The following is a 16,520-nucleotide window of genomic DNA, read 5'->3' on the forward strand; positions in this document are numbered from 1 at the left end:
GACATGGCGGTGGTGGGCGTGTTGGATAACGACACACAACTACCACACACCAGCCAAGAGTTAAAACACATCTCCAGGAAATTAAGAACGCTAATTAGGCAACACCGCAGCAAGGAAGAGCACCACCACTACCCACAAAATGTCGGCAAGCGAAGCAGAACGTTGCATCCATGTCAACCGAATATTCAAGCCAGCTGTAATGTGACAAACCAGGCAGCATTGAAAGATCTCAACTTGGTTACCTCTTAGCCTTGAAGGGTAACTTTTCCTGATGGGTCGCCGCCGCCCATCCCCGGCTCGTTGGCTAATGTCAGTGGTAGCATTAGCATCATGGCCAGAGTCCGTGCCCGCAGTGGTTGGCCATGCCAGCCCCTTTCCTCGTCCTCTTCCTCCTGCTCCTGCTGCTGCTCCATCTCCTCGTCTTTTTGCTCATCTTCGTCCGGCCAAGCCTGGCACATACCGGAGTGGTCGTCTTCCCCTGCAGGTGTCAAAGTTGTGTCGTTATCCAACACGCCCACCACCGCCATCTGTTGTTCCGTCCGACGACGTTTAAAAACACATGTATCCATGATAAAGTTTGACCTGAGCTTAATAGGCTACGAGCACAATATAATTTCCGGTTAACTTCTGTGTGTTGAGCCTAAGCTCGACTACTTCCGGTAGGTTGTGGTTTTTATGGAGATTGGAGACGCTAGTTTAGCTGCTAATAATTTGATTGACAACATACACACATATGAGTGGATTTCGGCTGAAAGAGAGGCGGTTGGCATATCAACGCGTGAAAACGACCGCACTCCATTGTTGTATACCACTTTGTACGAATTCGTCGAGGTACAATATAAGCTTCCATAGCTTTCCAGTGGATGTGTCGGTGAGAGCCGAATGGATGGTAAGAGTACGGCGGACGTTACCCCAAGCAAGAGGAGTCGTGTTCGCAGCAGGCACACATCTACTGACTTGTATTTTAATTAATACATTATTTATTTTAAATCTATATCAACCTGGTCTCCCTTCGTGTTGTTTCATTTGGCCTGACTCATTGAATATTAGTTGGTTTTATGGTAGGGCTAACACAGCCCAACCTAACCCTACCCTGGCGCCGCCTATGGTAAAGACTGTAAGAAATAATAATCAATAGTATGTGTAACTACAACACTGTCTTATTCTGAAAACCGTTTTACTTTGAAACTGTTTATTTTGTAACCGGATGTTGGTTTTAGCCTCAGATAGCATGTAGCTAATATTGTATATGAGTAGAGGGAGAAGGACGTGTGGAGTTACATACTAAACACACCGCCTCTACCTCTCACTCATTGATGCTGCAATAATACTATTGCGTGTTTAATAACTGATAAACCTCAGAAGGGTTGCATAATAGAATATCGTTGGTGAGCTTCATTTCCTTTCCGAGAACCAGCACCTTATCGTGGTGGAGAGGTTTGTGTGCCCCGATGAACCTGGGGGCTGTGTTGTCTGGAACCTTGTGTTCCTGGTAGGGTCTCCCATGGCAAATTGGTCTCAGGTAAGGGGCCAGACTAAGATTGGTTCAAAATGACTCCATGAATAACACAATTGGAAGCGAGAATACCCGGCCCGGAGGAAGCCGGGGTCCCCTTCTGGAGCCAGGCCCAGAAGGAGGACTTGTCAGCGAGCGTCTGGTGGCCGCGGAGCCCGGCCGGGCACAGCCCGAAAAAGCAACGTGGACTTCTGTGCTAGTCATGGATTGGCCATAACAAACACCATGTTCGAACATAAGGATGCTCATCAGTGTACGTGGTACCAGAGCACCCTAGGCAGAAGGTCCATGATCGATTTTGTTATCGTATCATCGGACCTGAGGCCGCATGTTTTGGACACTCGGGTGAAGAGAGGGGAAGAGTTGTCAACTGATCACCATCTGGTGGTGAGTTGGGTCGAGTGGCGGGGGAAGCCTCTGGACAGACCTGGTAAGCCCAAACGTGTAGTGCGGGTGAACTGGGAACGTCTGGAGAGTCCCATGTCCAGGAGGCCTTCAACTCACACCTCCGGCAGAGCTTTTCAGGCATCCCTGTGGAGGTTGGGGACATTGAACCAGAGTGGGCGGTGTTCAAAGCCTCTATTGCCGAAGCTGCGGCAGGGAGCTGTGGTCTCAAGGTCTTAGGTGCCTCAAGGGGCGGTAACCCTCGAACCTCCTGGTGGACACCGGTGGTCAGGGAAGCCGTCCGACTGAAGAAGGATGCCTTCCGGGATATGTTATCCCTGGGTACTCCTGATGCAGTTGCAAGGTATCGACAGGCCCGAAGGGCAGCAGCCTCAGCCGTGGCCGAGGCAAAGCAGCAGGTGTGGGAGAAGTTCGGAGAAGCCATGGAGAAGGACTTTCGGTCGGCACCAAAGTTGTTCTGGAAAACCGTCCGACACCTCAGGAGGGGGAAGCAGGGTACCATCCAAGCTGTGTACAGTAAGGATGGAGCGCTGTTGACCTCAACTGATAGTGTGTTAGGGCGGTGGAAGGAACACTTTGAGGAACTCTTGAATCCGACAACTCCGCACTCTATGTTAGAGGCGGAGCTGGAGCATGAAGGGGGATCAATTCCAATCTCACGGGGGGAAGTCACTGAGGTAGTTAAACAGCTCCACAGTGGCAAAGCCCCGGGGTGGATGAGATCCGCCCAGAAATGCTGAAGGCTCTGGGTGTTGAGGGACTGTCATGGTTGACACGTCTCTTCAACATTGCGTGGAAGTCGGAAACAGTACCGAAGGAGTGGCAGACCGGGGTAGTGGTTCCTCTCTTTAAAAAGGGGGATCAGAGGGTGTGTGCCAATTACAGAGGCATCACATTGCTCAGCCTCCCCGGGAAAGTTTACTCTAAGGTGCTGGAAAGGAGGGTCCGGCCGATTGTCCAACCTCAGATTGAAGAGGAACAATGCGGTTTTCGTCCTGGTCGTGGAACGACGGACCAGCTTTTCACTCTCGCAAGGATCCTGGAGGGGGCCTGGGAGTACGCTCATCCGGTCTACATGTGCTTTGTGGATTTGGAGAAGGCGTATGACCGGGTTCCCAGGGAGATACTGTGGGAGGTGCTCTGGGAGTATGGGGTGAGGGGGTCTCTGCTCAGGGCCATCCAATCTCTGTACTCTCAAAGCGAGTCAGAGATGGTTGATGTGGCCAGGTAAAGGAAAAGTTTGGGGCTCTCTGCTGGAGCTGTTACCTCCGCGACCCTGACGGAAAAGCGGGAGAAGATGGATGGATGGTGAGCTTCATGCCTACGCTAAGATGGCGACGATGACGTCATGGGAGGGCCCGCCCCAGACGATGTCAGCCAATAGAAGTCCGGAAAACCCCATGTGACGACAAGCGGCCAACAGGATCCAGCCCCCGCTTTTAACCGGAGCTCGTCTTATTTTGAAGTTGTTTATGTTTATGTCCGGAAAGGGATGGTACTATAAAATATGTTTGTATTTTGAAATCGATCTGTCTTTTTGTTCCGGACGGCTAGACAGTAACTACTGATGAGCTCCACTCATTCAGTGACCTGTGGACGCCAGTACCGGGCTATTGAGCCACAGCTGTGAAACTTTTGTAAAACCTACTGCTGCATCCTTTTATTAAATACTCCTTTTAAAAGTTATATGAGGAGCTTCACATCGTTTTTCTTTTAAATCTACTCCTGGACTTCGAATAAAAGAACATTTCCTACAAGACACACAATACAAACATAAACTTGAAAATAGGCCCCTTTTTAAAAATGATTAAATATTTTCAAAAGCATCGGCTCTTATATTCTGCTATACCAGCCTGTACAGTTTTTCTCATAGCAAAACGCAAAGCCTGACTGAAGACAGGTAATCGTCTGTCTTTGCTCACTTTGATCCTCCTACTCGAAATGTCACGCTGTCGTAAACGTTCACCAAGTCACTAAATGGTGTGCCAAGACTAACCCAGAAGTCTCACCAGGCTTGAGCTATTCCTAATAATGGCCACAGTTTTATAATTTTTTCTAGTGTCTATATCAACCGAAAAAAATACCAATTTGGAGACCAAATACCAAGCCCAGGAGAGAGAATAAGAGGGGGGGGGGGACTAAATCAAATATTTGAAGGTGTGTGTTTTGGACTGCGGGGATAACCTCGCAAGACTTCAACATGATAATTTAATATTAGAGAGAAATCGAATTGCAGAAGGACTTTTATTGGGAAACAAAGGTTAATCATGGCTGGAAACAACCATTTTCTCTCTGATTCAGACATTGACATGCTCCCTAATGTTATAAATGCTTCACTGTACAAATTTAAAACGTCTCGGAAAAGTATTGCTGCTCTGGCAAAACCTGTGCAATAATCGTTCCTATGCACAATAATTATGCAACAAGAGGTGGGATCAGGCAGGCTACCCAGTCACGCTATAATGATGACCACATAGCCCTAAGCATACACAGCACCTGCATAATGGACAGAGGGGGCATGGTAAAGCATGAGACGGCTGCATTGGTTTGTTTGTGTCGGTGGATATGGAGAAAATCACATCCACGAAAAAGACAAAAACAATCTCACATTTGACCAGATCTGCCTGCAGCTGTTAAACACTGCATTGAATCCTCTCTCTCTTTTCTTTTTCTCAGACGTGCACACGCGCGAACACACGTTCCCCACGCAGCCGGGCGCGCACACGCGGACCCCACTCGCTGATGCGCTGCACACAGGAGCCCCTGACAGTGCCCGCGCCTGCTGCCTGGAGATCGCTGCTCGCATCGCTTCTCCGCTGGATGTTTGCGCAGCAGAGGACACCTTCCTCCGCCGATCACCGTGCCGAAACCCACCTCATCGTTAACTTTTGAACCGTGTGACATGATGTTCACCTTTTTCTAGACTATCGTTTGAAAAAGAAAACCTAGATACCCTGGCGTTTGACTCCCAACTTGGATGGATATCTGCGACAGGTTTGGAAAGTTCCCCCTGCGTCAAGGAGCATGGGCGCAAACTTTAGAAGCTTTTTTTTTATAAACCGGAGGCAGTTTTTTAGAATGAAGGCAGGCGAGTCACCCTTCGCGTGAGTGGCGCGTGGAGCTCCGGAGGCACTCCACTCCAGGTGCTGGGAAAAGGCGACACGGAGGAAGTCGTGATCTTTGCGGCGGATTGCGCCACGGAGGACCGGGGGGGAACGGACCGATGAGCCATCATGGGTAAGTAAGAAAAGGCATAATCCGTCTGCGAATCTTCACTATTATTAGTTGAGCGCACTTGTGGTCCTTATTATAACAATGAGGGTTGATTTGGCGCATATGAGAGTGTGGATGTTTAGATAATTCCATCTTTTTCTGCGGTTTATTCGCTCCAGATCACTACTTTTATTCCAACTGCCAATATTTCTTGAGATTTTGGCTCTTTGTTTCGTTTGCACCATCAACATGGAGAGGTTTTCCTGCTCTGTTAAATTAAAAAACAGAAACACTGCAGGAGGGAGTGCTGGTGCCTCAAGGGGAGGATGGAGACAATAATGCTCACACCTTTATGATGTGGAAGTGATGACAAAATGTGCGACGTGAGATTAGGTGCACAATGAGCTGCAGCTAAATGATAGACAATTATATGTCATATGACATCCCCCCCCCCCCCCCCCATTATTGAAGTTTTATTCCCAATCTGACTTTAAATGGCTTAAATGGGAGCACTCTCTTTTTTGTGCCCACCCCCCACCTCCCTCTTTTTTTCCCATCAGAGCTCTGGCATGTTTTGACTCCATCTACCTCCCCTCTTCTCCTGACAGCTCTGAGCACCTACAATCTCATCCCACACTGCCTATCAACCTCCTCCATTTTACTGACTGTGGGTGCTCCAAGCCTCACAAACCCACACTTCTCTTCAGTGTTTGCAGCTTTTTTTTGTGCATATTCTTTAGGGGGGTGCTCAAAGAGAACAGTGGGTGTTCAGAATGTCACGGAATATGCGTGTAACGAGGTTGAAAGTCACGCCCTTCAAATTCAAGGTGTTCTGATGGAAAGAACACTCCCTTATTTATTTTAAGTGCAACTTTTGTTGGATTTATCAGTGAAGGACTATTATTCACGCAGAGGCACACTCATGCACACTTGTTTGATTGGTGGTTAGGTGCAGAGAGAGGCGTTCTGAAACTGCAGCCCCACTGTGATGGATTTTTGTTTGTCTCGCTTTAGTTATGCCTCTTTTGTTTCGTTTTTTTTATTTTTAAATGAACCGGAAAGCTGGCACAGGCTGCAGAGATGCGCTCTGCCCCACACATCTGTGCAGAATGGTGGCACTTGCCCAAGTAATGAGCAGCTTAGTGCGACTAATGAGCACATGTTTTTACAGTTTTAATTATGTCATCACAGTTACACTCAGCCAAAATAAGTGGCTGCATTTGTTAGGATATCAACACTTGTGACTGAGCTGCTCTCTCGCAGTGTGCATCCCATCTCCATCCAATGTCTTGTTTTTCACAAATGACATAGGAGAGCTACATTTACACTGTCTCCAGGGATGACATTTTCTTCCTTTAGTAGGACAATCAAACATGACATCAAAACGATTTGGTCTGACGTTTTTAGTCCTGTAGGTAAACTTCTATGTCATTCTCATGCAACATATCCTAAAATGCTGTTTGTAGCTTCTCCAACATGAATATTTCCTGGGTAATCTCATATTGAACTAAATATGTTTAGCTCTTTGACTGGCAAACAAGATTTGAAATGCAATACTTTGGACTTTGAGAAACTAGTACATCCATTATTGATAAATCGATTAATCTAGAATGACAGGCAGATGAATCAATAAGGAAAATAATCCTTGTTTGCAACCCTGACAAGGCCCTGATTATGATCTGCACAGATGGGAAGAACCACTTTTTGCTACTGTGTATTTGAGAGTATCAACAAAATACTCAGAATAGCAATCATGATGTGCAGCTAACAATTATCTCAAGCATGATTATACTTCGACTTAGATTGATAAACTCCCATCACACTTTCCTTGAAAATGCTTGAATTGCCTGGCCAACAACACCATTATTTGCAATTTTCAGTGATATAAAACCACAAATGGCAGCACTTTCTCACATTGTAAAGAACTAGAGCATATTTATTCTATTTTTCCTCGATAAATGTTTTCTATAATTGACTATTTCTAGCCCTGCAATTTACGATCCTTTGCAGATTTATGTCTTTATTATTTCTCGATTGGTTGTTTGATCTGAAAAATGTAAGAAAATGGTGAGAAATGGCAGCCATGTTTTTCACAAGCCCAAGATTAGGTCTTTAAATGTTCCTTTCTTCCAAACTCAAAGAAATTCAGTCAACTGTCACATGGAAGTCATTAAAAATAGATTTCCTTCACATTTGAGAAACTAAAGCAGACAGTTTCTTAAACCAATGAATCGATCGTTGGCGAATCAATAGTTGAAGCATCAAGTAACGGCATATCTTTAGGGTTAGACAAGCCAAAACGAGTTAGGAGGTACATACTGCTTACTGGCAGCCCCACACTGATTCTTATCTACGTGTGGCTTGTGAAATTGATATTCTGCCCATTAGCCCACAACAACAAAGCTGTGCAAACGAAGCAAAGAGGGGCTTCATTATATCTAGTTGAGGTGGGCAAAGTATGACTCATTGTGAACAACAAGAGGCCTGATGGACTGTACTCAACTTTTCCACTGTTGTAGAACTGGTTAGCAAGAGCAACAGGGCAATTACGTTGAGATAACCTTCAATTTATTCAATAATCTATCAGTTCCCTAGAGCAGACAGAGAGTAATTGGCCCGTGGAGCCAGGTCTGGAAACATAAGCGGAATTTCTGCTAAAAAAACAACCCAAACCCGTATACACCTTTTTTTGCAATTGCATTTGAACATAAAGTGAACATGATTAGAAGATCCACAGGTTTGCCGCTGGCACAGAACCACTCATTTCTCCTGCAGATTAAACACCATTATGCAGACTTGGAGAACATGATTGGATCAAATTTCTTAGCTCTATAAGTAATTATCAAGTCCTTATTAGATGAATTAAACATTGAAATCCACGGTCTCTCTATCTGTCTATTCGACAGATTAACGGCGGTGGCAGAACATGTTACCAGTACTTGTGTCAGAGCCATGTAATGCACATATTTTAAACGACACAGAAGAAGTAGCCTAACCTTGAACAGTGTAAATAGCTGCAGCAACTCCTTTTTTAAATAGCTCTAGCCATCAATAAGGAATACTCCGTCAGCGCGAGGCATGTTTCCTCATTCTGAGCTGACTGCAAGCTCCCATCAGGCTCTTTCTGCAGCAGTTTAGTTATATTGACCTCACCACTACCCACACACACTTTTAAACTGCAAAAACACAGCATATTAAACTCCTTCACTCCACCTATTGGTCATTCCTTTCACTTCATTCGTCCCAGTCGTCCTTTCGGAGTGCTGGTCTATCTTGCTTCTCAAAGTTTGTATTTTTCTTCTGTTTTGTGTTCTCAAGTCTGAAAGACAAACAGTGTGTCCTGCACATTGAAGTTGTGCAGTGTGATACGGGCAGAGACACAGAACTGAGAACAAAGTCTGGCAGTGAGCAATGTGGGAGCTGAGCTTGCACAAAAAAAAAAAACAGACCACAAGCACATGGTAATGCGTTGTGTATATTTGTACGTCCCCAGAGCACACTACAGCCTACGTGGTTTTTTATACATTTTAACGGTCTCCCTGAGAGCTCTGAAAATTAACAATGCTTGCAAATAGACACAGCAAATTAAGAAACACCTTCACCAGTTTCACATCACAAACACATCAAGTCATCACAAAGGCAGAAAAAACCTGCGAGGAGCTAACAACGGAACCCAAACAGTTTGAAAGAGGTCAGCGCTTCTTGCGGTTTCTCAATTCTGAATTATTGAGTCTTCTATCCAGACGTGGCTGTTGAAAAATGACTTGAAATCAAACCAGTTTTTGGCTTAATACGAAACTCGAGTGCTTTGACATGTGCAAAACATTGCAGCCCCTTGCCAATAGAGTTCACCTAGGCCTATTTGTTGAATAAGTCTATGAACCCCAGGCAAAGAGTTCTCAATAACATCGTTTACGATAGTTTTGGATGGTGTAAATTACACAGTGTTCGGCATCTTTGGCGTCTTTTCTCCGTGAGCATATCCATTAGGAGTCTGCGCATAAAGCTTTCTATGTCAATTTGTATTAATTTAAACCATCTTCATAAGCTACAAACTCAAGCAACAGCTTGCGTGTTCCCGCTGTGTGCACAGCTTTTTGTACTGTCCCCTGGTAGAACTTTGCCTTTGTGAACTTATTGCATCAACCTTTCCATATGCTGTTTGTGTGGATACATTGATTTAGTTGAATCTTAACAAAATAAGAATAATTTTACTCCACTACTGCCTTCCACCCACAGTCATTACTCGCTTGGCCAAAAGAGGTCAGTAGGAAAAAATATTGTAAAGGAATCAGGTCAGATTTTGCCAAAGTATTCAAATAAATGTATATTTTATTACCTTTCATCTGCATGTCGTTTCCAGTGACTCCATTAATCATCCGTGTGGTTTAAAGTTCAAATAAGTAATTTATGATCAAAAGATAGTGGTAAATTATATATAGTATATATAAAATGTATGTATTTTTTCCCTTGGGAAAAAGCATGTTTCTGACCTTTACTGACTACCAGCATACCCCAAACCCACTCATCATCCATGGTGTGAACTCCTCAGGCTTTACATCAGGCTCTCCTCACAGTGTCCAGCTTTAACAACTCGTGTGTGCTGATCTTTTGACACCGGCACTTATATCGATAAATGCAGCTTTCTGCCTCTCTGCACAGATTTTTAATAACATGGGTGTGTAAGTAGGTCCATTGGAAAGCGACTTTAAGTTAAGTACCTAACATGTTTGATACCACAGACTTGTGTATAGTTTAAGCTGTCACATTTTAAAGGGCTTCGGTTGTTAATGTTTAACACGCATGCTGCTGTTAGAGAGGCGAACCATCGACCTCGTGATGCTGTTCGTCAAAAACTCTATGTATTCACGCAATGCAAAGGTTGTTTGCTATGGAACAGGAAGTATATGTGTTTTCATTTAATTAGCCCTTGCATGGTCATTATGGTCATTTTGGATTTGCAAAGAATCAAATCCTTCTTTTAAAAAAGGGACTTTTTTCAATAGCCATTATGCCTTTCTTTCATAGCAGACAGCATTCATGGTCACACAAAAATGTGGTTTGAACAGTTTGACATTCAAAACAACCAATTAGCCTTTATAAAGGCTTGTTTTTTAGCCTTACCCACAAAATGTCAAGAAGTACAAAAATAATGATCTCTATAAGAGGACTGTCTGGCGTCTATCATTTGTTCTTTTTAAATGTGTAATTCAACATTAAAGCTAGTTAGACATCTGTAGTCACAATCAAAACGTCCAAACAATTACACAATGAATCAATTATCTACTAATCTAATATACAGTTAAAATACCACAAACTTACACCTTTAATCCATTTTAAGTCATAGAAAATGTAACTTAAGTCGAATTGTTTAAAAGCCAGTTTTTATCAAATTGAAATGACATTTTTTCAATTCACTTGCTTGACACATTTTTTGTCTCACTTTTTAGTTTGAAGATGTGGAAAATGTAGATCCTTAAAGTACGAATCTCCTTAAATCAACACAACAATTATGCAAACAAGCATCCTTGCAAGTATTCCTGCCTCTTGTAATGTAAGAACAATACTTCATCTTCAAGAAAATGTGAAATTGTGACACATTTTACCATCATAAGAGGAAAAAAAGCTGTTGATTGCCAAAAAAAAGTTAGCCATACTCAAGTTATAGCATTGGTGAGTAACCCTAACCTCAGAGGCAACGGTGTAAATTGGAATGTGCGACACGGGAATCAATAGACATGGCGGCCAGCTATGCTGCACTGCACTTACAGAGAGAAGTTGTACATTACAGGCAGTTTGTTTCGTGGATAAATTAAAACTATACACACCGTATGTTGCTAATCCTATTGATCTGGAATGTTAATGCTCGGACTAAGCAAATCAATACTCCTTGTCATGGCATTAAGTCTTTAAGTGGTAATTATTTAGGCTTCTCTCTTTTTTCACATACAAAAGGGGGGCAGGATAAGCTGTAGCAAGCAGAGCAATATGTCTGTCTTCCTTCACGGTCTTTTAGTGTTGCACCAGAGTAAGTCATGGACTCATTGGACCTTAGTAACTACATCCCTTACAAATTCAGACAGAATAACCGAGCTAAGATAATTCACTGTTCATTTAATTAGACTTTTTAATGCTTGCTGCTCCATTTAAGCCGTAGTTTGCCGTTATTGGTGTGATATTTCCTAGATTTACTCAATTTTTCCATTTGTCTTGTTCTTGTTGAACTGTAAAGTATCGGTTTCCGGCTGGCATGTTTTTGCAGCTTCAGTAGAAAAATAAGCTTTTATCATAAATCTACAGTTTTGCTACGAGTTGAAATTACGACTGACTCCAATATCCAAATTAATGCGTGTGGAATAATGGGTTTTAAGTGTGTAAAAGGTACTTCATTTCAATATTTCAATGCAAGTGTGTCCAAATGAATCACTGTTGCATGATGGTCCCTGTGACTATAATATATGTCACATCCTTGGTAGCCCTGAAATAATTTATAATTTTATGTGCCTTAAATCTGGACGAACACACTCAATAATGTAATCTATCACACATGCTGTAGTGCCCTAGAATTCTGCTTGCCTAAGCTCAACCACACTTTAAAACCTTTGGCTCCAGTGTCGGAGAGTAAAACAGTCTAGTGGAGAAGGAAAGGACGGAGGTGCTGTTGGAGGTATTATCAAATCCATATTTGAGGTTTTAAAAGATTCAAACAAACCTGCTGTATATAAGCTACAGCCTCCTAGTTCTGTCGTGGTTAGTCTTCATCAGGAAGGCGCCATACGTACATATTTATTGTATTTTTCTTTAAGAATAGGTGGAAAAGAAGAAATGGTTTCTGCATTTCTACGAGTGTATAAAGTTGTTAAGCTGCCACAAAGAACTCTTCCTTTTCATGTGTATATCCTCTTCTAAAGTAGACCACTTAATAAGAAATATTTAGTTTTATTCCGCACTTTTCATTTCTTTGAAGTGCCCCAGCATGTGGCCTTAGCCTTTCTGGCCAGCCTACTTGGGCACTCTGGGTAATAGCCTTTGCATCAGCGCTCGGTGCCTTCGAATGAAATATCAACTTGTCGCACTGCCAAGGAATACGACAGCTGACTCCGTTAGTCCTGCCAGAATCCACTCCGTCCCCAGCAAGGGTTAGGGGGAGGGGGGGTCGTCTCACTTTTTATGGGATTCCAGAAACGTTGAGGGTTGATCGTATAGGTGAAGTAATTGGGGATACGATATATTTGATGAAATTACATAATGATTTACTTTTTGCTGTTGTGCATTTCCAAGTTCATTTTCATTGACATTTAGTCTGAACATTTGAGTCCAACTTTCATAAACCACTCCCCATTGGTGGGTTTGTTGAGCCCAGAGGGAAGCACTTTGTTCCGTAATGGATATTCATTGGCCGCAATTGCATCTTTATCAGACACAAATTGTGTTGAGGCTTGATTTGCTGTACGCAATAAAAAGAAAAAGCAATGTGCTTTTGAGGCACTAAACCCTATTGTGCTTCATTTTTCCACTTGATTAAGTGCAAAACTGACTTATGTCATCTTAATATAAAAGGGGAATGTTGCAATGAGGTAATGAAGGTGTAGGGTTTCTGACATAGGACAAACATGCTGATACATTTTCATTGATTTACGTCCAGATTTCAGCTAAATCAGGTCTCTCAAAAACCAGTTTTTGATGGTTAGGGTTAAGTTTTATAGATGCTATCCCTGCAGAAAATAGGGTACAATCCACTGAAGTTCCTAGAAACAAATTAATCTATATCACTTGCAGCTTACCACACAAACCCCGTCCAGTGCTATAAAAAACACAGGGAAAAAAAATGACTTTGGACTTGAAAGTCAGGAACAGATTTATCTTTGTGATTAAAGCACTCTAATGTGTACTTCTGTATTACTGCATTGCAAGTTGTTCAAAACCCAGAGATGTAACTTCTACAAGATAGGAAATCTCCCAAACCCTCTGGCTGTGATTGGTCATGCTCTGCGAAGAAGAGAGAGCCAGGTAAGCAGATGTGTGAAGCTTAGCACAAAAGATCAAATCCCTTCAAACGGGGGAACAGATAGCATTTCCTGCCAAGAGCCATGGTTGTAGCATTTTATTAATATTAAAGGGACTAAAAGTGTGTTTCTTTCCATCGATGTAGGGACGCAGATCCTTGCAATTAGGAATAATGGCCATTCCTGTCGGCTACTGCTGCTGTTAGCCAGACTAAGAGAAAAGCGTGATTCATTTGAAAAGCTGTAGGAGGCCACGCAACTGAGCCCCGTTATAGATTTGGTATTCCTGGAGTCTGATGCATTGAAAAACATAAAAAAATGGAGTGATGCCTGTGCAGAATACTACATGTCAGATAATCAACCTGTGCTTAATAAAAAGCCTTACATTAATCTTGCTCTGTATTGCATCCTGTGGGGGCTCGGTGTACACATGTCCGGTGGGTTGTTATTACTCCTCCGTCTACAAAGAAATCCATGCTGAACCAATGTGTGCTAATTAAAGATGGTGTCTTGCGGAGGCGTCAATGAGCCAGTGGCTGAATGTTGTGGCTTTCCGTCACATCCCAGAGTTTTTCTTCCATGTAAAATATGTGCGAGTCACCCTCTCTGTTTGATACCAAATGTATTTTTCCCCCTAAGGGCAGACCCTCTTTAATGCTCCAATGGAAACATCATTTAAAGGAGACTAATGACTATGTAGAGTACCGTGGAGGTTTGGTCAGTTTGGTATCTAATGGAGGTGATGAGAGGCAGTGGCAGTGTACTGCATCTGTTGCTTGGAGGACTTTAGGGGTTTATTTATAGCACACATTATCACAACGCATGATATCTGCACTGACTTCTCATACTCAGTTTCACTAGAAGTCATTTACCTCCTCCACGTCCTACTTCTTTTTCGCTTGCATTCTTGCAAATTGACAGAAATCCAGCAATAGTTTGCATTCTTTCTCTTCTTCACTTCAATGTGTTATTCATTATTAACTCATTAAAGATGTTTTGATGAAAATCCAGATGCACAATCATTTATTGATTTGTATTATTATTAAAATAACTACTTTAGGGGACTGTTCATCCAGCTTTCACAAAAATATCCACTTTTAAAGTGCTTTGTAGTGTTAACATGGCAAAAAATCAATTAAGATTGTGCAATTTTACGCTCTAACGTACATACCATAATTGATGTTGAGCAGAAGCTAGGAATTAGTAACTACTTTGCCACGTACGACATCCACTCATGCAATTGCAATAAATGTCAGCCTCAGACAAATTTACTGTTCCGTATCCCAACTCATTGCAGCATGGAATCAATTCCGATAAAACTAAAAAAGATAGTTGTTTTTTAAAAGGGGAAATGTTTCTTCGTATCTGGTCATTATATGGCTCAAGACAAACCTGCTTGTATTGAGTTATATTAACACTGAAGCAGCTTGTGAATAGTTGTATCTGGATGACCCACCACAAGCTGTGTTGTGGGTCATCTCCTAAGTTATTATATATTTGATATAATTATATATGTGGCATTATAATGTACTCTGCATACTATGAGTTAGACAATGGAGGATTTATTTTCTTAGCTGACAGGTAACAGCAGAAGCTCAACGCATAGAAAGGACAAATAGACTAGATGCACTGATTGTACAATTCCTGCCAATTCCAATGTTATGTTTGAGATGCTGTTTCCAATTATCTGTATAACTATTTTGCTTTCAAAGAAACAGTTCCATCACTTTTCTTCAATGAAAATTGTAATCCAAGTGTCTGGTCATAGTTGAACTTGACTGTTGAAAAATGTACATTTTGTGACAAGGCCTTCTCTTACTTAAACTACATTTGCCTGATGATTGGCCTGTCTGGCAAGTGGCTCTTAATTCGGCAGCCACATCGGAGGCACATTCCAGCAACTTTTCATATTGAAAGTGACCAACACAACATTAAGCTAGAACAAAGTTATTGAGGTGAAACTCATAACTGTCGTCCACTGCCATTAACAAACCTCATCTTATTTGCAGATAGTCCTATGGAGGTACACAAGGCCTGGAGCCATTCTAAGTAGCAAACTTTCTAAAATACTTCTCAATTTGAATACACATTGACTCAAATGCATATTTCAGAATTTGCATCCTCAATCCATCACGCTCATGGTCTTCCTCTGTGTGTTTACCTTAAATTGCTTGTTTGTCCATACTGGAAAAAGCAATATGTCTCTCCAGAACTTAAGTATACAGAGGCACATTCTGCCAGAAGAGCACTTTTGTTTTTGTATTCATATCATTCTCTTGCGGTCATTTCATAAACCTTGCCCAAAGTCAAACAGTAGCTTCTCACGCATTTACCAAACAAATCACAATATTTGGAATCCATGTGTTGTACTTCTAATTTTTCAGAGAACACATTTTAAGGGGTTAGACCTTGAGAGACCATTTTCTCCACTACCTACCTCTACAAAACCTCTACCTCTGTGTGTGTATGGGGGCTCCGATTTGTGCTGATGACTGATGTAAGTATCGGCTAGCCGGTATTTTCAGTTTTTCCAAACGAGAAATAGGATGACACAATTCAGTTTATATGGATATTGTTTGATGTTGCCATACATAACCCGTTTCTTCTGTCATCCGCTCCCACTCCCCCGCTGCGTCTGTTCAAAAACCCAGCCCCCCCCTGTTCTTTTTGGCTTCACTACAGCTAAGCAGGGGTCACCACTATAAACTTGAAGAGCTGTCACTGACACTGACGGACTGAAAAAGTCGCTTCTGTGCTCACGTTATTCCATCAGCTGTCTCTCTTTCAAAATGAATCAGCACAACAGTGTCTCAGTTCCTAACATCCCCTCGGCAATCAATCAGCTAACCTTCTTCCTCACTTAAACGGTTGTGGTTTTTGCTATAGGACTATACAATGTGTGTTTTCCCGTTAATGTTTTTCAATCATAGTCAAGTCTGGTGTTGCTGAGGTGTTGACACAGTTGAATGCATATGTAATAAGATAGCGTGTGGGTGTAGCTGTGAAGCACTGAAAAATATGGAGAAATGCAGATGCACTAGAGCAGGTGTTCAGCTGTATTAGCATAACGTTGGTGTGGTGAATATATCATCACAAAATACAAATTGCAGTTTGTATATGAAAAAACAGAGCAGCTAAGACCAGCATTCGCTGTGTGTATGTTCATTATTGTCATGGGATGCGAATAACGCATGTGATAAGTCATCCAAAACAAACCATTTTTATTTATTTAGGATATAAGTTGCTTTAACTTGCAACTCAAAAATGTATCTGACTTCTTAAAAAGAACAGATGTTTATCATGAGTTATGATTTTGGTTTAAGTTCTTAGAAAGGCTATGTATTATTGGTGGTCCTCACAAGTGATGCATTACAAAAGTG

At 42.3% G+C, this 16,520-nt stretch overlaps 2 protein-coding genes across 2 annotated transcripts in view; both read left to right on the forward strand.

Moving 5' to 3' along the window:
• Positions 1-4,930: 4,930 nt before the first annotated feature.
• Positions 4,931-16,520, forward strand: part of lrrtm4l1 (leucine rich repeat transmembrane neuronal 4 like 1) — a 43,952-nt gene continuing 32,362 nt past the window's right edge. The window contains exon 1 of the mRNA XM_063889297.1: positions 4,931-5,158. Within this exon, the coding sequence (XP_063745367.1) occupies positions 5,155-5,158 (4 nt within the window). The 5' untranslated portion in view covers positions 4,931-5,154. The remainder of the gene's footprint in view (positions 5,159-16,520) is intronic.
• The window catches only part of LOC134868284 (coxsackievirus and adenovirus receptor homolog), a 114,160-nt gene continuing 102,627 nt past the window's right edge, over positions 4,988-16,520 (forward strand). Inside the window, exon 1 of the mRNA XM_063889304.1 lies at positions 4,988-5,158. Coding sequence (XP_063745374.1) covers positions 5,145-5,158 — 14 coding nt within the window. The 5' untranslated portion in view covers positions 4,988-5,144. The remainder of the gene's footprint in view (positions 5,159-16,520) is intronic.

This window comes from Eleginops maclovinus, chromosome 8 (assembly GCF_036324505.1).
Source record: "Eleginops maclovinus isolate JMC-PN-2008 ecotype Puerto Natales chromosome 8, JC_Emac_rtc_rv5, whole genome shotgun sequence".
NCBI lineage: Eukaryota > Metazoa > Chordata > Actinopteri > Perciformes > Eleginopidae > Eleginops > Eleginops maclovinus.